This window comes from Protomyctophum bolini (genome assembly GCF_963924005.1).
Source record: "Protomyctophum bolini genome assembly, chromosome: 19".
Taxonomy (NCBI): Eukaryota; Metazoa; Chordata; class Actinopteri; order Myctophiformes; family Myctophidae; genus Protomyctophum; species Protomyctophum bolini.
In genome coordinates this window covers 34,395,976-34,423,112 of record NC_137880.1, presented here as the reverse complement: position 1 = coordinate 34,423,112, position 27,137 = coordinate 34,395,976, and the positions used below count along the sequence as shown (strand labels likewise).

At 43.3% G+C, this 27,137-nt stretch overlaps 1 protein-coding gene across 2 annotated transcripts in view; it reads right to left on the bottom strand.

Moving 5' to 3' along the window:
• Positions 1-7,718: 7,718 nt before the first annotated feature.
• cd2ap (CD2-associated protein) overlaps positions 7,719-27,137 on the bottom strand; it is a gene marked incomplete at its 5' end in the record, with an annotated part of 89,982 nt that continues 70,563 nt past the window's right edge. For both annotated transcript variants that reach the window (XM_080790515.1, XM_080790514.1), the window contains 5 exons: positions 7,719-14,982; positions 18,254-18,317; positions 19,139-19,398; positions 25,525-25,608; positions 25,898-26,010. In XM_080790515.1, coding sequence (XP_080646641.1) covers positions 14,941-14,982; positions 18,254-18,317; positions 19,139-19,398; positions 25,525-25,608; positions 25,898-26,010 — 563 coding nt within the window. In that variant the 3' untranslated portion in view covers positions 7,719-14,940. The remainder of the gene's footprint in view (positions 14,983-18,253; positions 18,318-19,138; positions 19,399-25,524; positions 25,609-25,897; positions 26,011-27,137) is intronic.

Below are 27,137 nucleotides of genomic sequence, written 5' to 3'. Positions count from 1 at the left end.
CATCTGCCACCTCTAATGATGTAGTGATTAAGGGTTGATAAAAAAAAGCAGAATTAAGTGGACGGCTCAAGGACAGTTTTAACCAGAGTCAACTGACCTGTTGACCCTCAAGAATGTTCACCACGCCACTTCGGAGACATGGAAGTAGCATCGCATTCTGCCAATGCAGGTTTTGACATTTGACATGGGGGGGGATCCGTGATGGCAGTGTTTGTCATCACGATTGTCCTTGTCAGATGACATACAGTGAGGCCCAAAGGTTGGGTTTATATAAGTTCCTGCTCTTTTCTGAGCATATCCCTTTACATACAGTACGCTGACAGAATGAATCATCATGGGCTGCAGACACAGTAGTACACGAGCATAATCTGTGAGGGAATGTTTCTTTTTCTTTCAAATGTGGAAACAAACATTTACATTGCCAAAGCAATTGCTGCTGGGAAAGACGCAGTCACGCCTCCGATTGGCCTACCGAACGTCCCCTTCTGCGACGCACGCAGAAGCTCATGCTTCCGCTATGCTTCGCAAGCAATCTCGGGAAAGCTTTGCCTTTTCCCGAGAACAATACAACGCCACAGAGCCGAAGGAGCCTAAAGGAGGCATCTACCTTTTTATGTCTAGGACTGTCACTGTCCCCCGGTTACAGTCAACAGATCACTGTACCCGGCTACGGAGAGCTCCACACCCCGCATGCATTCAGGGGGGAAATGATACTCTCTTCAATGTGGGCACTGGTGGGGAGTTAGATTCTGAACAAAGTGGAGGAATGATGGGGAGTAGAAGCATGACATTACACTTGGAAATTGGCCAATATGTAGCAGCTTGCATGGATGTACTGTGGAAGAGTCCACAAAAGATTTAATTTAACAACACTTGAGGGGAAAGGAAATAGTTTTCTCTCTGGTGCCAAAGAATCCACACACGATGTATACGAAAAGACATCAAGCCATGAGGAGTCAATGTGTAACGCTCCAACCACCTAATACATTTGATTTACCTCAAGGGATTATTGCTGAGCCGTTTCAGTGGGGCTGCTCAGTGCTCCAGGAGGAGGAAGGCTTTATACAGTACTTGTCACGGGCGAAGAATTGCTGATCTACAAGCTCACAAAGGGTGAAAAATGGCGGTTTCAACTTTCAAGCAAGAAGCTGGTCTGAAAAATGATGCATCAAAGAAGTGACAAATAGCTCCTGTTCTATGTACAGTAAAAATCAATGAGAAAATGATCTTTCTTCTCACTTGATTAATTACCTTAATGTTGCTCTGGAGAGGGAAGTCTGGAGCTCTCTGGTGGAGCGACCCGACTACGGATAAGCGGTTGAAGATGGATGGAGTTGGGCGGTGCCTGGCCTGTGGGCCGCTCCCCGGGCAGACGGCGTCCCGAAAATGTGTCGTCAACTGGGCAGGTCTGCTGGGGCCTTCCTTCTCCGCCAGCTTCTAATGATGAGGTGATCAGTGGCGATTAGGTGCACCTGCACTATCAACACTCCTTTAAAAAAGGGACTGACATTCAGAAACTCTCCACACTGATGAAGGCCGGATGGCCGAAACGTTAGTCTCCGATCCATCATGCAAGATTAAAAACTAAAATGCCGTCTTGGTGTGTGTGTGTGTGTGACCCATTACTTTTATTTCTATGCAATCAGATATGACTTTTCTGTTTGGATATGGGCTGTCAAGGCCAGAAGGTGTTCCCGCAATGATAATGTCGTCACGCGCATACCTGTCTGTCTCCCTTCTCTTCTATTTAGACATTTGGGGCTGTATTTTGCGTGTCTTAAGTACCAGGTCTTATTCCCTAACTTGAGTAAACTAAAGACCTGGAGGCATGATCAATGCCATTTGGCTATTCTGAGTGCAGTCCAAAGAGCAAGGATCACGCCTCCAGGTCTTTAGTTTACTCAAGTTAGGGAATAAGACCTGGTACTTATAAGACACGCAAAATACAGCCCTTAGTGTCTGGTTTGACTTGGCCTACAGTTATGAGTGGTATACTGCCTGCATGTCAAAATTGTATTTCTCCACTAAAGCAAGCCGGTATAGGCTCTATTAGTTCTAAATAATTCAGCATTTGCACAGGAGGAGACCCGGGTTTAAATCCGGGGGAAGAACATCATGAAAGTTACAGAATGCAGCCGATGAAAGAAAATTAAAAATCTGTGCGTGTCGTCGAAGCACTGCGTCCAGCTGTGAGAGTGCAATGAGGACATGCATGAGTGGCATGATCTATAGGGGAGGAGGAATGGTATCTGACTGCATCAGCATGGGGGACCCCAGCATGGGGCGGCCGATTATGGCGTTCCATTTGGCAACAAGCTGATCATTGTCGTTATTATCACTTAAACATCACTTTCATCACTGTATGAGTGGACAGGTCAATTTAAACAGATCAGGTCGGGATACCCATTTTATCCAATCAGGAGAGAGAACCTTAAACAAGTTAAATTGGATGTGATGACACTAAGAAATGAGCAGAGAAATTTGGAACACTATTAATTTAAAATTAAGCAGATTTAAAAATATATATATGTCAGAACATTAATTATGTATCCAAGAGAGAGTCACAGTCCCACCCCCTACCAGGGCCCAGGAAATGATTCCTTGATTATTTTCATCATAGACATTTCAAAAAGTATTTATTTAAAGACCTTTTAAGTGTCGTACAAAGCCAACTCGAGTTGTGAGAAACACAATTTTTTCGGGCCGAACTAATAATTAGAAAGAAGAAGAAAACGGCAGGTTACAACACTTTTTTTCTTGTTTTTCTTTTTTGTAATATTATTTGTTTGGTCTAAAATATTGTGTTTATTGTCATGATTTGTCACGACTCGAGTTGGCGTTGTACGACGCTTAAAAGGTCTTTAAATAAATACTTGTCTATGGGAAAAATGCATTGGGAATCATTTCCTGGGCCTGGCGTCGTCATGAAAGGGGGCTGGACTGCGACGCTCTAATCTATAGGGCTACAGGTCATTTTCCCATTCATTACAGATAGAGAAGTTTGATGAATTTTCAAAATACAAATACATGCGTTTTATTATTAGTATTATTAAGTGTGGCTTATGTCCGTGTAGCTCATTTGAGAGAGCACTCGCCTTTTAGACCAAGGTCATGGGGTCGAATCGATCCCGAGCATAGCCAACTCAGCATGAGTTAGTAGCACGACTTGGATGTGGCGTGTCATGCGCTCAGAACTGGGAGATGATAGGTGTTGCACTCCACCTCAGCAATCCATCTCCCAGGAGTCTAGCACACTGAAATGGGGACAGACTCCCACTCTCTGGCTGATAAACGACAATAAGCCCTGGCCCCTGGCTTACCCTTACTTGGTGTATACATTATCTTAATTTGTATATATTTTTAAACAATAACAATGTTTTTAATATTGTCCTTATTCACTGTAATGCACCGAGACACCGTTTCTACAGTCCTAGTTTGTCCAAACATTGTTTGAAACGATAATATCGCAACCTTCAAATGTATGAATTTATACAGATACTGTACCGTTTACAGCTTTTCTGGCTTTGCCAGTTAATCGTGACAGCAGAAGTACCTTCATTAAAATGGTAATTGTTGCCTATAATGAGTGCACCAACAATTACGATAATTGCACCTTCATTTCCATGATCTGTGTTGCAGGGACTGTCCTTCCTCTCTCTTGGCAAAAAGCATGTTCTTGCTCCACACATACGTGGAGAAAATGTGTGATCTCTTACCCTACCTATACGTAACCATCATCAAAGGCGAGTGAATTCAAAGGGAAGTACAGGAGCAAAATAAAAAATGAAATCATTTTGTATTAAGCTCCGACTCATTTAGATGGCCGATCTGCATGGTGTGATTACTGTATGTACAGTATATATGATGATGTACAATCATGCATAGTGCAACATCATGAATCAATTTGCATAATTGAGTCATTAAATGACAAAAAATAAACAAACAGGGGGATTACTTAAGTTGGTAGGGCAGAGTGCATGCACATGTCTACCAGAGTCTGTGCATGTGTTATCAAACATTGATGGAGATAATTCCCTCAAGGGTCGATTCCTCCCAAGAGTGGCAGAAACGTGACAAAAGGACCATTCAGTGCAGCAGGCTGACTCATACAGAGTGACCTGCAAAGTGCAAGATCAATGGAAATGCCATGAACTGCTTCAAAGTAACTAGGATCCAGATCGTGACGTCATGTTGTAGTTCGGTGGTCACGTAACCACCGAAAAACCAGACTATGTATGAGCCTTAAGTGTGCATGAAGGGATGTGTTGAAGGTTCAGGGGTGCCATTAGGGCAGTGGTTGTCTTGCAGGGCAGCATCATCACTCATCGTTCTGAACTGGGGTGCAGGCAGCAACCAGAAGCCAGTGAGGTTAAGTACTAGTGAGAGGCACTGCAGCAGATGGAAGACATGGTGGAGTGGAGATAAGGAATGGGGCATAATGAAGGAAAGCGAGAGGCGACACTATTGACTGGAAGAAAAGGGGTAAAAAGGGTAGGGGGAGTGTGTGACGGGAGAGCGATACAGATAGAATCCATATTCCATTCCATTAGCCAGATGTATGGAGAACCGGGGTGACATTGAAGCAACGATGGAGGGCTCGTCTGAAGACGACCTAGAGTAACATGCCCAAGGTCTCTAGGCCTGCCCTGCTTAACCCACCCCTGCTGCCTTGCCGTAAAAGCCCTTGTATCCCAACAAGAATGCGTTTCATCTAATAGGAAAAGCCCCTGAGAACCCCACCACTTACTGCCTCATTTTCACAGCCTTCCCTGCAAAGCTCCTTTTGCACCTCCCGGCTGTCTATATAGGAATATTTCTCTCCTTTCATCTTCACACGCACGCAAACATGAAGCCTCTCAGAGCCGGACTCTTCCATAGGATTGATCCAAACTTTATCAGTTGCTAATACACGTCAGACTTTTTCAACATTGCTGAACGTACCTGAATAATTGAATCAATGTAGGCTACACATCAGTCCACTGTTAAATGATTTAATTTGAATAATATAATAATTTAGTCTCGTTTCGCAAAAAAAATAGAAAACAAATGTTTTGGCGGAAAATAAAGATGACGAGATTAGAGGTCAGCATACATTTTAAATCAAATTGTTAAATACAGACATTATCAAACAAATACCAAGGTGCAAACTTATCCGCGCTAGTGATATCACAATCTATCAAGTGGAGAAAATATGGCCCAACCAAAAAGATGTATTCTTATTGCTCGATTGCCCTCCCAAAAATATGGACATGGAGAAAACTGGTCATGGAGGCCTCTGATAACGTGTAATGTAAAGGACATGCAGGAATTTCTAGCAAATACTGGTTGCTCCATAGCCTGGAATCCAGACGGATTCGCTCCGTTCAGCGAACTTAAAAAAAGAAATAGTCCGCCAAACGGAGCGAATGAGTCTGGATTCCAGACTAGTTGCCTATACTTGTGACAACAATGCCTGTTATTTTCTGGGCTATGAGGGTATAGGATGGCAAGATGGAAGCTTTTGGTCACAAAAACAAAACAGCCAAACTGGCTAAAAAACATAAATCCAGTCTTCCAAAACCATGTGGAAAAATGTGTTATGGCTTGATGAGACCACGGTTGATTGTTTTGGGCATGACTCAAAAAGTTTATTGCAAAAAGACTACACTTTACCAAAAGACCTGGTGATGGCAGCAGCATCAGGTTGCGGTCTCACTCTCAGAATGTGCACTTCCATTCTATCTAGGGGTGGAGTGTGCACTTCCATTCTATCTAGGGGTGGAGTGTGCACTTCCATTCTATCTAGGGGTGGAGTGTGCACTTCCAGTCTATCTAGGGGTGGAGTGTGCACTTCCATTCTATCTAGGGGTGGAGTGTGCACTTCCATTCTATCTAGGGGTGGAGTGTGCACTTCCATTCTATCTAGGGGTGGAGTGTGCACTTCCATTCTATCTAGGGGTGGAGTGTGCACTTCCATTCTATCTAGGGGTGGAGTGTGCACTTCCAGTCTATCTAGGGGTGGAGTGTGCGTTTGCGGCGAGTTGATTGCGTCACGTGAACTACAATAAAATGTTGCTTTTGGAGAGGTTCGCACAGCTTGGAACAATAGTCGGCCCGGCCTCATTTGTAAACATTTCACACAAAACAGGCAGCCAAAAGATTCATAGATTCATACCATCACAGGCGGCTGCATATTTTTGTTCCACATACTGATTTTCTCACATACATTAGAAACACAATGCAGTATATTTTGTGGTGACGTTCGTCCCGAGTTAGCTGTCGTTTGCATGGACATAATATACTGTGGGTAATCAGAACAAAGCGATGTGCAAATAAAACTGAACTGAAAGATGTTGCATGCACGGCTGCACGCACCCACACACAGTTAAAACCAGACAGGTTCTAAAAACGATATGTTTCCCACGTGGATCTCATCCTTAAGCCCAAACCACACCAAAGGGTTGAGTTGGGACAAAACAGGGTTTTTTCTATAGTTTTTTTGTAGATTTCGCCTTTACTTTATAAATATATTTTATGGAGGGGAGAGAGATGGGGGAGTGACATGCAGTAAAGGCCGTCGGGATCGGGAGTCGAACCCGCGGCACACTGCCAGACTGGATTACCAGCCAAGGTGCCTATCAGAAAGAAAAATCAATATCATACGTTTAAAAAATAATATATATATACTGTAAATAGGATGATTGGGTTGGATCACGGGCGGATAATGAATTTGCGGTTGTGGGTGACAGAAAACTCCATCCGCAGGTCTCTAACACCAATGCAACTCATTTTGTCCCAACCCGACCCTTTGGTGTGGCTTGGGCTTTAATGTGGCCAGCCTGTGACGTCAGGCATTTGATGTACCGTATGCCCAATCTGGGCTGAAATGTACTTCTTTTGCTTACCGGCAGTGTATAGGCCAGACAGATACTGTAGTGTAGGCCCTCCTATGTAGAAGTAGACAAAGTATCAGGGAATATTAGTTTCCACTTGAAAAGGCTGGTTTTCAGATTAATTCCACACTGCACACTGGGTCCGCTGATCACAAAGGGAGAAAAATATCAACAGTCAATTTCCATGCAAACCAATGTTTTTATTTATTTTTTTAATTAACATTTAATCCAAAAATGATCAAGCTCACAAGTCATCTCAATGTGACATGTTGTCTTGAGAGCTGGTAGATTGGCCATTATTGCTAGCCTGACACACACCCATTGTCCAGACCGAGTGGTGTTGACGTGACTTCACTCCATAGACATTACATGTTAAGAGACCTACATTCAGAAGCCATACATAAACAACGCTTTTTCTGAAGGTAAACTTTATTCTATTTGGTTTAGCGGTCTTAACATCTTGTTTTCTTCATAATAATATTGGTCTTTTACATTTTAACATTTGGAAACGGCCTTAAATGGTGCAGAGAAAGCAGGTAGGGATGTAGCTCTGGTCCATGAGTTTAAGGCTATGGACCAGACAGAGCTACATCCATACCTGCTGAATAAAGTTTACCTTCAGAAAAAGCTTCTGAATGTAGGTCTTTTAACATGTAATGTCACGTCAACACCACTAGGAAAACGGGGCGTGGAAAGGCTGTGAGACAGGCCTATTCAGGGGCAAAAAAAATAAGTGAAATTGGTTACATTTTATTGAATTTGTTGAATCAATGAAAAGTATAACCGAGAACTTGTGACTAAATTGGTAAATAATAAATACATGACCATCAGCTAGCATCATCACAGGATCCATTAGAACACAGGTTCTTTTTTTCACACCCCCATTTCCTGAAAAGAAAAGGTTTTGAATAATTATCCAAAGTTTCTACCCGACAGTGACGATATGAGAACGCTAAAGAAAGCAGATAGGAGGAAAAAAAAGCCATTGTCCTTACAGTAAATAAAGATGTTTATTCATTTGGAAAAGAATCTCCGCTCATGCAATGATACAGTACATGTAAACAAATCACTTGAAAAAAGATGTTATAAATGTGCACAGATTTCTCCTTTGCTTGGCGTCAAAACTATGGAATGTACAAACAAACATGTTTTAAGCTGGATGCGAGCGTCTACATCCAACAGTTATTTTATCTCCTCGCTCGCTGCATAATGTTTAAGAGCGGCGTGCGAAAACGGATGGAAAAAATAAAAAATGAAAAAAGAAACTGAGATGTAATTTCTTTGCTGCCCCCTGGTCTGGGATCAACATGTGATTGCGGCCCGTGAGCGAGGCTAAAATCAGTCAACAAGGCCAAAAAAGTACAAAACGAATTATCCACCCTCTCAGACTCTCGGGCACACATGGTTTCCTCTTCAAGAGATCTATGCATGTGTGCATAACTGTATACTTCTCTGCAAAAGCATGCCGACACTTCAGCAAAAACACACATACTGTACATACAAAACACACCCAACAGCGTGGCTGATCGGAAAATCAATCTTTAAAGGAATATCCCACTGTCAAATGTGTGGATGTCAATTAATTAGTGACAATAACCACATGGACCCTAGCGCCCCCATTCTGGATGAAAACATTCATCCAGAATAGGTAGATCTAAATTACTGTCGGCGAAGCGATTTGGTGTAGAGTGAAAAAAGGTGCGGACCAAGTATAGCGCCGCCCTGGTGGTCCTACAGTATACTTAGTTGACCGGTTTAGTTGAACTGTAAGTGGTAAAAGCTTCAATACGGGACTACGGTTAAGTATTATCGCAACAAGTATGGTACCGTCTTGGTGGTACCAAAAGTAAGTGTCCAAATGGGAGCTACAGAGTCTCTAAGTTTTGTTGTTTGAAGTTCAGCACCTGCCTTTAAATGGAAAATGGATGAATGTGCGCCTCTTTTGATCCTCATTATATAAATCAGATTATAATCCAGGCATTTGTTTTTGCCCTCAGTAACCGAACGTCGGGCCCAGCTGCATCACTAGGGCATATCGTCAGCCCTTGGTTAATCCATTCTGGAAGGGAACCCCTTTTGGTGTTTTAAGCGTTACGCTTTAGCTGTTGGAAAAATAGCAGATCTAAAAGCTCGTAGCGCAGCGATTTTAAAAAAATCGTGAAAATGTGGCGCAAATCTTTGAATATATATTCTTTCAGAGTGAACGTTTTTAACTCAAATCTTTGCTTATGGGGGGGGGGTCCCTCCCTGGAACAACATATTTTCAGATGGGAGTCCGCGGTCAAATACAGAAAATTCTGGGGGTCCTTGACATGAAAAAAGGTTGAGCACCACTGACATCTGAAAACTGTAATGATTTAGAAGACATTTTGTAGAACGTCTAAAATTAAAGTTAAACAGCCTCAGGCAATGACAAATTCCCAGGTCATAATCTGAATTTACTATGCAATAATAAGATGTACAGTAGAGATAAGATTGAAAAACAGTGGAGTATTCCTTTAAGTGACACAATGGAGTGAAGCCTGAGGAAGATACACAGCCGTGTAGAAGATTATCATTGCCTTAGTAAGACATCTGTGAGATATAATATAAGTCTAAAAATAAAATAAGAATCCTGATCAACTATTTACACAAGGCTATAGTGAATTCGTCTGAAGCGGTTGTGAGGGAAAAAAACAAAAAACTGAGTGAGAATTCTAGACATGGCAAAAAAGACAAACGTTGCCCCGACCCAACAAGTCAATGATGCATAGCTTGGCAGGTCTTTCAACCTTCATAAATGTTCACAGAATATAATGGTACGTTCCTTTGAGAAAGTTGTGTGGGTTTTATAAAAACTCCACAGAGACTATAAAGAAGCACATTTAACATTTGAACATCTTCTAAAGCCAGCCGAGAGCCGTGTGTATACGTATGAAAGTCATGTGTAATTTACACATCTACAGGATTCTGATTTGCAGGACAGTACAAGTGTTTCGGAACAGGCCACTGTGTAAATGCTGAGAAATGGCACTGCTTTCCATGCCGTGTAGGTCCTTAGTCCAGGATATCTTTAGTCCTAACGGCTAATTCAGCCACACTGCACACTCAAGATTCTAGCTCAAAGCCACGTGCTAAAAAACAATGCATATTGTTTCAGTATTTGTGAGAGAAACTCTGCAGTGGCATCAGAATTATCCCACTTTATATCAGAGTCGAATTGGAACTCCCCCCCCATGCACCAACATTTTTATAATCACGATAACCATAACATTGTGGGTGAATAGCGTTGCTAGTCACTGTGTCAACGTGCCAACAACATCCGTAGCCATGGTATAACGAAGATATACCATGGCCGCAGGTATTATTGTTTGCTTTAGAAGAAGTACGAGCAACAGTTTCTTTCAGCCATTGTGCCCAGTTGACTTGCCGGTTAGAACACAGATTACTGGAGTAAGAAGCAAGGACGAATACAGCAACATATACTGTACAATGCCTGACCTCTCTGACCCACGGCAAAACATACTGTACAATGCCTGACCTCTCTGACCCACGGCAACATCCTCCGTGTAAAAATAGACCCTTACCCACAGGCCCATCATTTTTACACGCGGAGGAAATTGATTATCGATCGGTGTCGCGCGAAGGTCCAGTTAGCATATAGTTCCTGTGCTTGAAGGTCCATGAGGAAAAGTGTACTGTAGTTTAAAAAAAAAAAAACTAAAACAGTGGTTCCCAAAGCTTTTAGCCCGTGACCCAGAAGATAAATTTGATCTACAAGCTCACAACATGTCACTTTGCGCCGCATTATGAGCTTGTAGATCAGCCATTATCACTACTACTTAAACATTTTGTTTTCAAATTTGTCGAATGTTAATAGATTTTTCTTCATACAATTCATGAAAGAAATATTTTTTGGGGGGAATGTTTTGAAATAATTAAAAACTAAAAGTAGGAAATAAAAAATATAAAGGGACCCATAAAAATTAGTCCGTGACCCTCAAATGGATCCTGACCCAGTGTTTTGGAACCAGTGGTCTAAACTAAAGACAGGAGGAGAGAGAGAGACGGATACAGACCGTAATAAATGACAGCTGTGGATGATCGGACCGAAAGGTCTGGAAAGAGACGGCTTGATCTCAAAGCCTTCTTTATTTGAAAGCAAGAGAAAAGACCCGAGAGAAAGGAGTGTGTACGAGGAATGAGAATATACTGTGTGTGTGTCGTGCACACACACAGTATATACCATAGATAAATAGATAGTCTATCCATTCATCTATCTAGAGATAAGACAGGAAACGAGATGGCAAGCTGCATTCAGTGCAGGCGTCTTTGACCACTTAACCACTGAGCCGGTCAAAGTTGTTGTAAGCGATATTTTTTTGGTTAAAATAAATATCTCGTGTTAAAATCTAAATATTGTCAAAGCTCTATATTCCAATAGTAATCATTGCTTTAGCTTATCTGACCACAGAACATGGCAGCCGCGTTAGTCGTCAGATGGATCAGGGCACCCTTATCCGACCACAGAACATGGCAGCCGCGTTAGTCGTCAGATGGATCAGGGCACCCTTATCTGACCACAGAACACCGTGTTAGTGGTCAGATGGATGCCTCGTTGCGTTGGCTGCTGCAGTTCATTGAAGCGAGCCGTTTCCCACTGAAATGCGTTAAGTCAAGTGGAAAACTTCCATGTGCGTCATAGAAGCTTGCGGCTTGCCTCCCCTCGAGATACAGACGCAACTGCAGAGCCGATGGCGGCGTCTAGCGGTCTATGGTCAGATGGGTGGGCCCACTGGACCGTGGGTCAGATGGGTGGGCCCACTGGACCGTGGGCATTGTCAAAGCATGTCAATGCTAATGACCAATCGATCGTGTTCCGGGCCTGGATCAGTGGAGCCAACAGAACATACGTATCGATGACAATGCAATTTTTTTTAAGACAAAAATAAAATTATACCATTATACGTTTAATAATGTTTTTATATAAATCATCAATGGAATCTTACCGTTTTGGCAATTATTTGGGGGCCCACTTGCAATATACGCAGAGCTCACAGGTTGGGAATCACTGCTATAGAGTGTTTGTTCAGTAACAGGGGTCTCACCGTCTCTTTAGTAAATAGACAATACATTTTCAGTTGGGTTACAAATTTAATCCAATCAGGAAGAGAGAACCCCACAAAGATCATCAGCTTGTGTTCCACTTCCAAATGTGTCTGCTTGTTTATTTGTTTCATCTCTTTCAATGTAAACCTTTATCCTGTATCTCTCCTGACCGGTTATTGAACAAACACCATAACAATGATCGCTATAGGAATATAGTGTGTGTATCGGTGTAAAGAAAACGTATTTGGAAAATAAAATATTAATAATCTACAAGCTGAGAACGCACATTTGTGACCAGATTAGACTGAGGGGCTGCTATCGTGCAGCCTGCAGCTTTTCACCAGAGGAGAAAAACGGAAATGTATTTATTATCAAAAATGAGTTATGAGCATGTCGGAAATAAATGTCAGAGCTGAAATCGACATGTAAATATGAAATAAATGCTAGGTGTAATGTTAGAGTCCACAGAAGTGAACCTTTCAAGCCTGTTTTCTGCAAGACATTACTCTATAAGCCACATCTCCAAAACCGGTGGGTCAAACTGAACAACCAGCATGTCAATTTGAAGCTAAGATTCCCTGCTTTCATACGACGTGCAAACGAAAATTCTAAAAAAGAATCCAATGGCAGTCCCTCAGTCAAATTTGGCCACATTAGATTTTTGTTTATAATTTGTTTTGTGATTAACAGAATGTATACTTCTCTCTCTTTTCCTACACATCGTTTCTCCGTTTTGTTGATTCCGTTTGGGAAAGGTTGTCTGGCACACAGCCATATCATTGGGTCTGGAATGCCGAGTTGATTGAGAGAGTTGTCTCCGTTAGACTCCAGATATTTTCAGGATAACAGAAAACACTTGCAGAAAGGTTATTTTGAGAGCAAATTGCCCTACAATATGAATACATTTGATAGGTTTTATTTTGATAGTAACTGTTGTAAAATCGCAAAAGATCACAGAAGTCTGACGTCAATATCGGTAGAGGGCACTAAGTCCACGGGTTCATGTACTTTTTATTTGCATTGTAATCCCCATAGGGGGATTTTAGATCGCCTCATATAATAACTGTGTTTGAAAAATAAACAAATCCTCTAGGCCGTTTCACTCATATGGATATGAAGAATCAACTGACTGAGAGAAAACGCTAATGTTACTGCTTTCTGAATTAGTTAGATTTTTGCTAGAAACAGACTGTATCAAATATGACTGACTGACTTAAACGATACAGAGACACCTCCCCGACAATATCGCCAAGACAGTTTGCTTATTTTTGGACCACAATTCTTATATGAGACGATTTTAAGATGACCTAATAGTAGTAGTAGTTCTCCATAGTGAAAAACGTCTGTGAACCAAGGGATGAGCGACTGACGTCAGGACTTCGGGAGCTCTATGGTACACTTAAGGGTGCGCTTTTACCACTATTATTGGCACTTCAGTGACGTTGCGGTCCGGGACTCGGCTGCAATCACTGTCGTGCAAATAACCTATTTTAAGCATTATGTTATACTTTAGCTATTGAAAAATAGGAGATCTACAAGCTGTACAAGCGGCACAGTGTTTTTTTTTTTGGCGCAAGATCTTTGAATATAATTATATTCTTTCAGCATGAACGTTTTTAACTCAAAGCTTTGCTTCTGAGGGGTCCCTTGAACAACATATTTTCAGATGGGGGTCGGTGGCCAATTACATATAATTTTTGGGGTCCTTGATATGAAATATTGAGCAACACTGATATAGAAACATAGGTATTTCAGAATACATTTTTTTAAATTTCGACGTCAGGCCTAAAATGGGTTAATTATACACACCGCAGGCTTGCCGAGAACAATTTTGATCGGGTGAAAAACATTTGAACAAACCTTCTCCATTTTGGAATAATGTAAAAACAAATACAAAACAAATCGGGCCCTCTATTATAATAATATTTGACTAGGTGTCAAAAAAATAGATATATATTTATATAATACCATGCTGCAGATATCCAGAAAGAAACCATCCGGATTAATGGACGTTCCTCGTTATATCAACACTTAAGATTTTTGTTTGTTTTCAACTTTACAGGCACAGTAGTGTTACCCTGGATAGGAATGTTAGAAAATATACATCAAAAAGACAATAAAAACAAAACAAAAAGCCAAGCTAGCGAACTCCCCCGGTCGCCTCGCCGTAGCAATGAGAGCAGCAGCAGCATCACGCAGAGAAATGTCACCTCATTTCCACAGCATTGTGTAGATTTCACGTTAATTAATCAGAAGGAGAGGCTATGTTGTGTCAATGTTGACTTAAACCGAGTATTCTTGTCTTACTTAAAATCAACTACAGGAGCATTATATATATATATATAAAATATATATATGAAGAAATGAAGAACATTTTTAACGAAAAACAAAAATAAGCACCCCCCCCCTCCCTCCCCTCCCCCAGCTCTTATACACAGTCAGTAGTATTGAGTGCGAGAATGCCACCCTATCTGTCTCTCAGGAGAGCTTCCCTATTAGGAAGGGAAGACGTAGAGGGGCTGTAAGCGTGTGTGTGGTGTGTGTGTGTGTGTGTGTGTGTGTGTGTGTGTGTGTGTGTGTGTGTGTGTGCGTGTGTGTGTGTGTGTGCGTGCGTGCGTGTGTTGGGTGGGACCGTAAGTCCAGCACAGTAGTTATAAGGCCTCGATTTAGTTTTCATGTATTTAGGGGGAACAAAAAAAAAAAAGAAAAAAAAAAGAAAGAAACATATACATCTAGTTTGAACAAAATATGTGCAAAAAATGTAAATCTTACAAATAGGTGTTTTTTTGTTTTCTCTCCTTTTTTTTGTTAAAAAAAAAAGAAAAAGAAAGGAAAAAAAAAGATTGTGCGAGAGGTGGTCCCGCCCCGCCTCCACCTGTCTGTCTGTCTGTCTGTCTGTCCAGTATCGTCTTCTGGTTCGCTGGTTGGTCGACAGGTCAGCAGGTGACTCTCAAAATTGGTTTCGATTGGAGCAGAGGCCTCACGTCGATTGGACAATCCGCTTTAGCTTCTCTATCTCCACCTGTGGAGACAGAGACAGTGCATAAGACGCATTTCCAGACCGTTTCCAGTCACACCGATAAGAATCTGTAATGCGCGCGCAGGTCGGTGGCAAAAGAAACCGATCGCTCATTAGATGCCGTGTAAAAGTGGTCACAGCGCTGACGTGTAAAACTGCCGTTTTCCTCCCAGTGTGGAGGAATAAGGTTTAGTTTACTGTGATATCTCGCTCTTGAAATATATACACTTTGTTTCTAACACATGATACATATTTAATCAAGATCCTCTTAGCATCAAGTAAAAAAGCAATCACACGACGCTGGTACCAACAGGACCCACCAACGAAAGATCAATGGATGGACATTATTGAGGAACTGTATTCTATGGAAAAACTAACATTCGTACTGAGACTACAAGAGGATAAATTCTATAAAAAGTGGGAAAAGTGGAATCTCTTCTCTCAGCCTAGCGATATTGCAATAGGATTTCTTTGAATGTTTGTTGTAATATAAAAAATGCAGCCTTTTTTCTTTTACTTTTTGTCCTTTTCTTTTTCTTTCCCGTATTGTCTTGTTAGTTGAGTTCTTTTTTTTTGTCTGTTCTTCCTTCAATACAAATTAAGTGAAAAAAAATAATATATATATACACTTTGTTTATATTGTGTCAACTGCGTAAACAATAATAGCGATTCTCAAAGCATTTGTCCCCCAAACCCCACCTCCAGTTATTGAGGGAGCGCTCCCTCAATAACTGGAGCAGCAGACCTCCAAGCTCACCTCCGGCCACATCCACGATGCTATGTGAGCTTGTATGTCAGGGGATGCACCCGCAGATTAGACACACCAATGATCCAACATGTAGAAACAAGTCGTCAGACATGCGGTCGAACATGCGCTGCTCCCGTGCTTGCGGTTAGGGTTGGGTTAGGTTAGGGTTTGAAATCTGGTGTAATTCATTAGTGTAAGAGGGGGGTGGGGGGGGGTGTAGGCTATATGTGTAGGCACTGGCCCTCATTTGTGAAGGAAGTGTACATCTGAAATGTAGAAGAAAAAAGAAATACATGTGAAAGGATGGTGAAGTAAATTGTGCTGAGATGAGATTGGGCTGTGGCTCAGGAGGTAGAGCAGGTCGTCCAATGATCCATGGGTTGGCGGTTCGAATCCCGGCTCCTCCTCCTGTCTACTACATGTCGAAGTGTCCTTGGGCAAAGACACTGAACCCTACATTGCCTCCAGTGAGTCGGTCGGTGTGAGCTCGCCACCATTGGTGTGTGAATGTGGGAAGTGAGGACGCTGCAGGCGTCGACTGTTCGCCGCTTCACCTCCCAATGTATGAATTAATGAACCATTGTATAAAGCGCTTTGAGCACTTGGAAAAGCGCTATAAAAATGCAATTCATTATTATTAAATTGTGCAGAGATGGGTGAGGGGGAAGAGATTAAAAAAAAGGAAGATATGAGTATATGCAAGGTGAGTGTTTATCCTTCGGTGCGAACAAACGTGCAGAGCGTGCTGTAGTATGTTAAAGGTAACAGCGTAGAATGTTAATGTTGGTATTGAACTGAAGGAAGATCAAATAAACTAAAATAAAAAACAGCGTAGAATGTTAATGGAAACGGCAGCAGCGTGTATGAAAGGGTGGCTGGCATCACCGTCAGTGATTCCTTGCATGATGACTGGGAACGGCAAAGTGGAAACTGGAAGCGCTTATGGATGCGCCTATGTTTATATGCAATCTGCGCACGCTCTGCAAATTTGTCTGCCGAAAGAGAGAAATGCATGTTACCGTGAACAGTGCTTTAAGATGGGATGTAGAATAGCGGCCTCATTTGTGAAGGAAAGAATACATAATTTCCGGCAAAAATAAAGGAAGGTGAAAGTGAATTGTACCGAGATGGTTGATGGGAAAGAGAGGGAAACAAGGAAGATGTGAGTATATGAAAGGTGTCGGTGTTATTCCTTCGGTGTGTGCGCGGCGCTCCTCCGGACAGATGGGGAGCTGTTGGGGGAGGGGGGGGGGGGGGGGCATCTCCCCGGGGCAGTAGTGTCAGTGGGAACACTGACACTGGGAGCACTTTCCCGGGCCACAGCGTTCTGCTCTGTGCGCAGCGTTCCGCTCTGTGCCGCGTCGATATGCGTTGTGAAGTTGCGGTGCTGCGCGTGTAGCTGGCACGCGGTGCACACACACCCACGTGTAGAGGGGAAAAGTGAAATATATTCCGCGATTCCGCTCCGTCCCCGTCTGTGTCGCAGCGCAAAGTGCATGGATATTTTGTGTGGCACAGCACTCCAGCATGGCGGTGTTACGGGAAATTCGGCGACCTGGTGAAATATGCCACGGGAAGAAGAAGCGCGGCGCGGTGTTGATGTCGTTCCATGTCTGTGGCGCTAAAGTGGTAGCTGTAATGTGCCTGAATGAAAGTGTTTTATATTAACTGTACAGTAGGCAAAGACGTAGACGGCGGGATGATAAGGCTAAACCCTTGTCGGAGTACTTAACAGTGGTTGTGGAAATTGTGGAGGCGTTTGAGCGTACGTGTGCTGAGATAATGTGTACCACACACACTCCACCTTAACCTGTAGCACTTGCCCTAGATGACAAAGGCTTATGCAAAGGCTCAAATGTAATTTAGATATAGTAGCATGTTATGTAGACCGATGCCAGATTCATTTGTAGACCAGGCACCCTTGAACAGATTTATTTTATATTATACGGTTTAGACTGGTGGTATATTCTTGGTTTACCTATGATCCTAGATTACCATTGCTATGCATTTGATGTTTTCCTTGCTTACTGTAAATCGCTCTGGATTAAGAGCGTCTGCTAAACTGTACCACATGAATCCTACGAATGGCCTCGGTGCCACATGGTCGGATCACAGCCCCCCGTAGAGCCCCCCCCCCGACAGGTCACAGACTCTATTTACAGAGCCATAACAGCGATTATAGAGGCAATTCTGCACAGATATGAATGTAGGTCTGAGATTTAGGTCATGACATTTTGACCTGCCCCGCCCCCTGGCCTTGGTCAGAAAATGTTTGAAAGAAGTGGCCCAAAGCCTCTCGACAGGAAGTCCTGCATGCTTAGCCCTCCTCCTGCGCCGAGCTACGCGAGCGCCACACTGCGCCAGCACGCGTGCACGCTCCCACGCGGTGCAAAAGAAAAATCAATTGGGGTGAGCGGGTGACACCTTGTTATTGTACAACATGTACAGTATGAGAGCATTCGATGCGCTCAGTTATGCGAGAGGAATGTGTCGAGGCATCTCAGTGTGTTGCCGAGAGACAGTTACCTGCAGTGCCACGCGCTTCTGCCGTTCGTCATCCAACTCTTGCCGCAGTTCCCCGATCTCTTTCCTGGAAGAACAAAAACAGACGCGTGTTTATTAGAATGCACAGAATACTCTTGGAATACAGATGTAGCCTAGGCCTCCCTGGCCTCTGTCTGTGTGTCAGTGACACTCTGCACAACAGTGACACTTGGTGGTGACAATGTGCTACTTCCGTGCTCGGACACAGACACAGACAGACACAGACACATCGCTGTCTATAGGAGTGGTTGCACCACTCAAAACCTAATGTAATTCAATCTAAAGCAGACGAAGTATGGTATTTTATATACTGTACATGGCTCAAGAAAGATCCCGCGGTGAATCATAATTGTATTTTGGGTTTAGGTCTAAACTGACGCTCACAATGTTGCCATTTAGAGTTTGATACAAGCACAAACTTTCTATGAAACCTGAACGGACTTCTAGAATTGTGTAGAAATGACTTTAAAGCACCCGTACACTATTTCTTTGAATCTTTCAGCCGTTTAATACTTTCCTATGCCAACTTGTAGTGCTTTACAGTACATCAATTCCAGAGAAAACAGACCATTTTGGACAAATGGACCTGTAAGTCTGCATGGCTGCAACAGTGCTGCTAAGGTGATGTCAGACCGCTGTGCACATTGATTTGAAAATCAGGGGTAGAAACAGTAAAGTAAAACAAGCTGGAGGAGGGCCTTTAAGCCTTTTAACCCCGGTGTCCCCAATTTTGGGCATGATTTTTCGATTTCTTTAAAAAATAAAATAGTTGATCTACAAGCTAACAAAGTGTTAGCGGCACGTTGTGAGCTTGTAGATTGTCTATCAAACATAGCATTAACATGCATAATATTCAGCTCAGTTTACATGTGCTGGGTCTTGAGAAGCTCCACAGACAGCTCCAGATCTTTCATCTGGGTCTGCATGTCCTCCATTTGGGCCACCTGCTCCTCAGGCTCCGGCCTGGTTCTGCTGCCCTGGCCCGGGCCATCCGTGCTGCTGCTCAGCGAGCTGGGTTCGTGACTGGCCGCAGGCGCCGCTGGTGCCAACGGGCTGGGCTTGGGCTCTGCTGCGACCACAGTGGGCTTGAGGAATGAAGGTGACATGGTAATGGAATTGGCTGAAGGCTGTGGAGGAACGGAGGAAAAAGAGGGTGGAAGGGAGACGGGCAGAGGGAGACAATAAGTGAGTCTGAGTTGATAAGATACACAGGTCTGTGTGGCATCAATACTAATTTGTGGAAATGACATTCTCGTAGTAAATGGAAGCATGGTTAGGGGTTGATATGGCAGTAGAACGACGTGTACAGTAATCCAATTTGTCCTTTTAGCGGCTCACAAGGAACCAGTCGGACAAACGAGACACAATAGTTCTTCTGAATTTGAAAACAGCAGAGCAGATAAACATTGTTACTCCTCTCTCTCTGTCCCCAAGGCAGTTAAGCGAACCTTGGGGGACAGAGCGTTCAGTGTGGCAGCCCCCCTGCACACACTGTGGAACTCTCTCTCCCAATGGAGATTCACTGGACTCCTTTAACCCATTCTGAACGGGAACCCGTTTTGGTGTTAGCATCATGTCGTGCTTTAGCTATTGAAAAATAGCAGATCTACAAGCTCATAGCGCGCCACCGAGTGGCGCGCTACGAGCTTGTAGGTCTGCTATTTTTTGAAAAATCGAAGAGCGACTGACATTTTCAGAATCTGATCTCAGGTCAGAATGGGTCAATCAGACCAGTGTGTGTCCAGTGGAAACCTCGTATGAATCTGATCTCAGGTCAGAATGGGTTAAGGCTGCCTTGAAAAGACACTTATGGCATAATAGTTGTTGATTGTTGTTGGTACACTTTGTAAAGCGTCCTTGGGTTCATGAAAGGCACCAAGTCAAAAAGGGTAGGCACAATATAAGCTACGGCTTCAGCCTACAGATTTTCGGTTCAACGTGTCCTGTGAAACATTTTGTTGCTGTAATAATCATGTACAGAAATAAACTATTCATTCATACTGTACCACTATACCCATACTAGTGGCTATCGAACAACCTGCGATAGCGGCGATTTCGTCGTGCGCCAGTTTAGGCACAGGGATATCCAAAGGAGCCACAGACACGAGAGGAATGGTAACGAACGTTTAATGGTAAACATTTTTTTTTTTTAATGCACACCCCTATACACCCCACACACTGTGCATATACATACACCCCACAAAATACACATTAAAAAAAGAGCTGAAGTCTCTCTGGTTGGCGGCGTTCACGCCCTGATCGGCGAGGCCCCGCAGCCGGGCCCCGGGCCCGGGAGCCTGTAAGAGAAGTTTTGAAATGAGAATACTATCCACCTGTTGGTTGTCCGTCAGAGGACCTATTCTTACAGGAGGCCAATGTCTGACCATGTTTGACCACTACTGACCACACCTTCAATGTATTCTCTGCTCTCATGTGTGTATAAAGGAGAGCAATGTAAAGGGCTCAGGAGGCTTGCCTTAGAGCACCTCCCTGGGCTGGTGATCCCTTGTATTAAAAAGTATCATTGTTTCAGTCCACTCTCTGCCCTGTGTATTTCTTAATGACACTGATATGAGTTCTAAAAATAATCCACAACAAGCCTCAGGAGGAGACACCGTCTCATCCGTCCGCTCCGCAACGTCTGACACGTCACTACGGGGATGCAGGGGTGACAACGGAGGCTCCGAAATCGCTGGTGGTGTATCAGGGCCTTGTAGGAACGACTCCTCTGGATCCTTATCGGATGACAGGGCCGTTGTGGAGATATGACCAGAGTCTTTGTGCAATAAATTGTCCTCCATAAATGCCATTAAGCGCTGGAATAAGTCTTCTGGTCTCTCATTGGGTTCCAATTTAATAGCAGAAAAGTCAATGAAGTGTGCTCCTGTGCACTGAAATCCATAGTGCTGGCGGATAGCTTGGCATATAAAAAATTAAAATTTTCACGATGCTTTGACGTGAAATTACAGGGCAGTAATTGGCTATTTGCCCCAGCATCAATTCCAACATGCTCACTTTTTGTTCCTTTGTGCGGCGCTGCGCGCGGGCTACGTCGTCCTCGTCGTCAGTGAAGCCTCTGTGTGGCGACGCTCTAGTCTTCTTCTCCCACACTGCGCCGTCAACAAGGAACGGAGCCAACTCACTGTCAAGTAACAGCGTATACAGGAGATTCTGTCGCCAGTTTTCAAACGAGTTCACGTTCTCTATCTTTGTCAAGCACCATTGTTTAGGAGCTCTGTGTGACCATAATGATCCTCTGGCGTTCCGACGGTAGAAGTATATCCACAGTGCGGCTGTCTCTTTATTTAGAAGTATATCCACAGTGCGGCTGTCTCTTTACTTAGAAGTATATCCACAGTGCGGCTGTCTCTTTACTTAGAAGTATATCCACAGTGCGGCTGTCTCTTTACTTAGAAGTATATCCACAGTGCGGCTGTCTCTTTACTTGGTATATACCATCCTCTTTCGGTGTGAGACGCAAGTCCGATCGCCGCTGCCACCACGCCAGTTTAGGCACAGGGATATCCAAAAGGAGCCACAGACACACAGAGAGGAATGGTAACGAACGTTTAATGGTAAACAAACAAGGAGGAAATGACGGTACACAATAGATCCGGTCACCTGGGGCTCAGGTGCTGTTGCCATGACACTGTTGCCATGACAAAACCCAACCCAATCCTGGCGGTGCTCTTTTCCCAAAGGACAGCGAGTACAGTGTGTACATAGAGTATTAATAGAGTACATAGAGTATTAAAAGGATAGAGACTGATCTGGCGCGAAGCTCCGCCCCCCGCTATTCATGTCAGTGGAAGTTGCTCAGTGGCGTTTTGAAGCACCCGGAAGGACCGTCTATTTCCGCCTTTTTTCGCCGATTCAGCATTTGGGCACCACATTTTGGTGCCCAAATGCGGAAGTGCAACCGAGCGCTCAATGTTAAAGCCCAGCTGCACGGGGGTTTCCTCGTCATGAATCCACGGGTCCGCGACCGTCCGCCTGCAGTCCTTCCTCTTACCACTAGGGCCCAGTGCTTCAACGTTGGGAGTGCCTCACTGGCCCCTTGGGTGTGGCACCCCGGGCTATCCCAGGTGCATCATTCACTACAGCCCCTCAGGGGGAAGATTCACCCTCTTGACATTTTTGCTCCTCGCATATTCTCCCGCCCTTTAGAGAGGCTCAGAGAGTTGCACTCTCATTTTGATAAAATTCCTTCTTTTTCGCAGGCCGACACAGGTCACAGGGAGTTAATTGAAAAAGAAAAAAAAAAGATCAACTGGGTTATGTGAGCTGGAGGGCTGGTTTGAAAGGCTTACAGAAGGGGACGGGATATGCATGTGCTTGAGAGAGAGCGAGCACATGTGAGCAAGATAGAGCGAAAGGAAAACCAGACATGTTGCCATTGCTACAATCGTGTGCATGTATACACTGTACATACAGGGTCTCTGTATTCCTGATTATGCCCCAAGGCTTCTTCTTATCTGTATTATTCTTAGCTTTATTATTGATACTGTCGCATTGATGTTATCCTGTTGCACTGTTTTAAGCAGACATCACACATTCCGGTGCTTGTACCTGTATCAGTAGAGACAAATAAACCTTCTTGATTCTTGGAAACTAGATAAAAGTGAGGGACAGATGTGGCAATTACTTTGTGTTACCACCGCGTCACTCAAAACACACTTATTTTTTCTCATTTCATCCCTCTCTGTGTGCATTATTGGAAAGTTCACACTCTGCCTGCAACATCTGAAAATCCATCGTGCTTGCCTGTGAAGAATCCAGTCGTAATTGTCTCCTCCTGATGCAGAGAGGGCTCTCAGGGGTTAACTGAAGGACTCTTTCCAACCTCTTTCTTTCAAGCCATTAAGGTCCACAGAATGAGAGGCCTGCTCTGCCTCTTGTATACCACACCGACAACCAATATAAGGCAACATTTATCAAATTCCATCCATCATTCCAAGTATCATGTGACATGTCAAATGTCTAGGAGGTTTTCATGATTCTGAATCCATTCCAAATGTTGTTTGGCACGAAAAACACTCCTTGGCCTAAAAACGGCCATAGCCATAGGTCAGCACATTTGGGCACATTTTGGCAAGTGGCTATGGTTGAATAGCCACTTGAGTGTTTTTTTCGTGCAAAACTAATGCTTGGAATGGATTCAGAATCATGAAAACCCCCTAGTTTGACATGTCACAATTGTCACATGCTACTTAAAGCATGATGGAATTTGGAAAATGTTGCCTTATATTGGTTGTCTATGGTGTGGTATACAAATATGTCCATAACTTTTTTTTCCGCGATGTTTCCGGCAGAGCAGGTCTGCCTCCTCTCATTCTGTGGACCTTAACCCATTCTGACCATTTTTTAGAATCTGATCTCAGGTCAGAATGGGTTAATCAGACCCAGTGTGTTGTCCAGTGGAAACCTCGTATGAATCTGATCTCAGGTCAGAATGGTGTTAATCAGACCCAGTGTGTGTCCAGTGGAAACCTCGTATGAATCTGATCTCAGGTCAGAATGGGTTAATGACCAAATGAATAGAAAAAAGTACGGCATGACATCGCTTTTGAGCCTGTGGCTCCCCGGCTACTCACTCCATTCTTTGTTCATTCATGGATCTCCCTTTTTCGCCCCAAAACGGACATACACAAGCGTCAAATTCTATACAGCAAGCAGCAGAAAACCTCCTAAAGTGCTCAAAGTGCAATTAAAAAGCAAACGTTTCGGTCCTAAGACCTTCGTCAGTGCTATATGATTTTCACAGACAAAGAAGAACAATACAGCTCAGGTGCTGAGAATTGCTAATTACTAATTGATGACATCACCAGATGGTGGGGGGCGTGGACATTACAGAATAGATCACACAGTTATATGTGTCCATATACACTGACAAAATGTGTCCGTACGCAAATTTGTGATTTTAGAGTTCTACACACCGTTATAAGCCTTATTTTTATAGTCCTTATTATAGTCCAATTACTAAATGTCAAAGTCTCCAGGTTTTCTTCGGAATAATTACGTATGAAACTGAATTAATACTAACACTATATGCATGGCTAAGTCCACTAGTACTAGTCGTTCTCGAACCTTTTATTTCCAAGGACCCCCCCCCCCAACCCCCATATACCTCTGAGAGTGTACAAAACGGAACCAAATCGGCCCACAGATACACAACAACCATGTTAATAACTAGACTAACCCAGGCGTCTTACTGGTGTTATTGAACAGGTACTGAAGGTATACATTAACCCATTCTGACCGGGAACCCATTTTGGTGTTATAGCATCATGTTATGCTTTAGCTATTGAAAAATAGCAGATCTACAAGCTCATAGCGCGCCACCGAGTGGCGCGCTACGAGCTTGTAGGTCTGCTATTTTTTGAAAAATCGAAGAACGACTGACATTTTTAGAATCTGATCCCAGGTCAGAATGGGTTAATCAGACCAGTGTGTGTCCAGTGGAAACCTCGTATGAATCTGATCTCAGGTCAGAATGGGTTAACAACAAAAGGGAGCGCATGGTGGGGATACTGTAGAGAGAATGACGCAGTGGGGAGTCTGGGGATCAATGCTGCCCACAGTGCGTGTTCAAGCACAGATAATAGCTCGGCCGAAAGCAAAGTTTAGCAATTCAATCAAGTGCTGTGCAATAATGTGCATGCACGTGTACGCACGCACTCATGCACAAAAAAATGTACACACGTGTGTGTGTGTGTGTACATTACAAAACAATCCTGTCTCAACAATCCTGGTGTTGGATTGATTCCCTTAATGTATAATTATAATTATACAGTATGATTTATGTCACACATCACTGAATCTTTAACTGTAATTTTAGTTGATATAGCATCACAATCATTTTAACCACTTTAACACAGGCTATTCAAAAATAGCAGATATACAAGCTCATAGCGCCTGCTATTTTTGACAAATCTTGAAAGTGTGCGCAAAACTTTGAACACATATTTTTAAAGCGAGCAATTTTGAACTTGTATATTTGCTTCTGGGGGGACCCTGGATCTAAATATTTTTTTTAGATGGGGACGTCGGCCAAATACAGATAATCTTGGGTGGTCCTTGAACAAAAAGAAGTTGGGAGAACCACTGGTGTAGCAACATACGTTGTTCAGAAAACGGAGGATTTAGAAGACATTTTGTAGAATCGGCCTTAGGTCTAAGAGTCAATTTAACTTACGTATCTAACTTATCGAATAGCTTGTGTCTGTATCAGTGGTGCATTGTTGTGACGTTACCTTCTTGGTTTCTGGCAGCTTTGGTTTGGCGACGTCCTCCTCGTCTACTTTGAAGGACTTCTCCACGTTCACGTCCTTGGTCGGCTGGGGGGCGAAGTAGCAATAATTAAGCACTGACAATTGAAATTCTGACTAAACTTTAGACTGTCAGCCATAATCATTGTCTGTGCGTGCGCGCACGCACGCACGCTCGCTCTAGGGCTGGGCGATAGGACTTCAAATGAATATCGCCGTTATTTCAAACGTTTGCCTCAAGTACGTTCTTTCGACTTTTCTTTTGTGTGTGAAAAAAGCAGTGAGCCTGTATAATGTAGATAATATTTATTATTCATGTGGGTTAATTGCACAGCCCTAGCGTGTGTGCGTTGCTCACCGAGTGTCCTCCAAACTGGGCTGGCAGCCTCCTGCCTGGCATCTTTGGTCTGTTAGCGGTGGGGTGAGACAGCTTCTCTGAGCTAGACGACAGCTCGTCAAAACTCATTAGATCTACACACACACACACACACACACACACACACACACACACACACACACACACACACACACACACACAGTCACACACACACGTTAAGATAGAGACTGAGACACACTTGTCAAGAGAAGATATTGGGAGAAGGGAGGGTTAGATATGCGTGTGGTGAAAAGACATCTCTGCATTATACTTTTCGAATTACATTATTATTTCATTAGACCTTTTCAACAACAAAAAAAAAATCACAGTACAACAACATTGTTGCCAGACATATCACATCAGTCAGATGGAGAACAAAATGTAATATGGATTACAGTAGTAGAGACTTGCTGATGGCGGATTTGGCCACCGGGGGGAATAATGCGGGAAATAAATGAATGGCAACCATCTATAGGCTTTTTCTATAGCTTTTAAAAACGCAACAAAATCTCGCAATATAAATTGGAATAATTAATGAACGCGGTGGGATAACGGGCGGATTATAAATATGCACACACGGATTCGGGCGACAGAAAATCTCATCCGCCAGGTGTCTGTTGTGTAGGGTGTCTAAACAGCACAACGTGTATACAGTATGCGTTTCCTTGATTGGAAAAGCATACAGCAGAAGTAACGTAAATGACATTAACCCATTCTGACCTGAGATCAGATTCATACGAGGTTTCCACTGGACAACACACTGGTCTGATGAACCCATTCTGACCTGAGATCAGATTCTAAAAATGTCAGTCGTTCTTCGATTTTTCAAAAATAGCAGACCTACAAGCTCGTAGCGCGCCACTCGGTGGCGCGCTATGAGCTTGTAGATCTGCTATTTTTCAATAGCTAAAGCACGACATGATGCGAACACCAAAATGGGTTCCCGGTCAGAATGGGTTAACAGCCACGCTCCTTATTCCACTGAATATATAGTATCATGTACGTATAATATATTTTCTGCCGGTCTCTGTAAGACAGTAATGGTTTTACCATCTCATGAATCGCTTTATGATTTCAAGCCAATCTACCGAGAGGAGTCTGATCACGTTCTTGAAGTTCGTATATCAAGTTCTCTTTGTTAGATTTTTCTGTTACAAATAAGGACAAAGAGCAAAGATCGATTAAATCACATGGACAGCAACTTCAGATATCTGTCCACTTC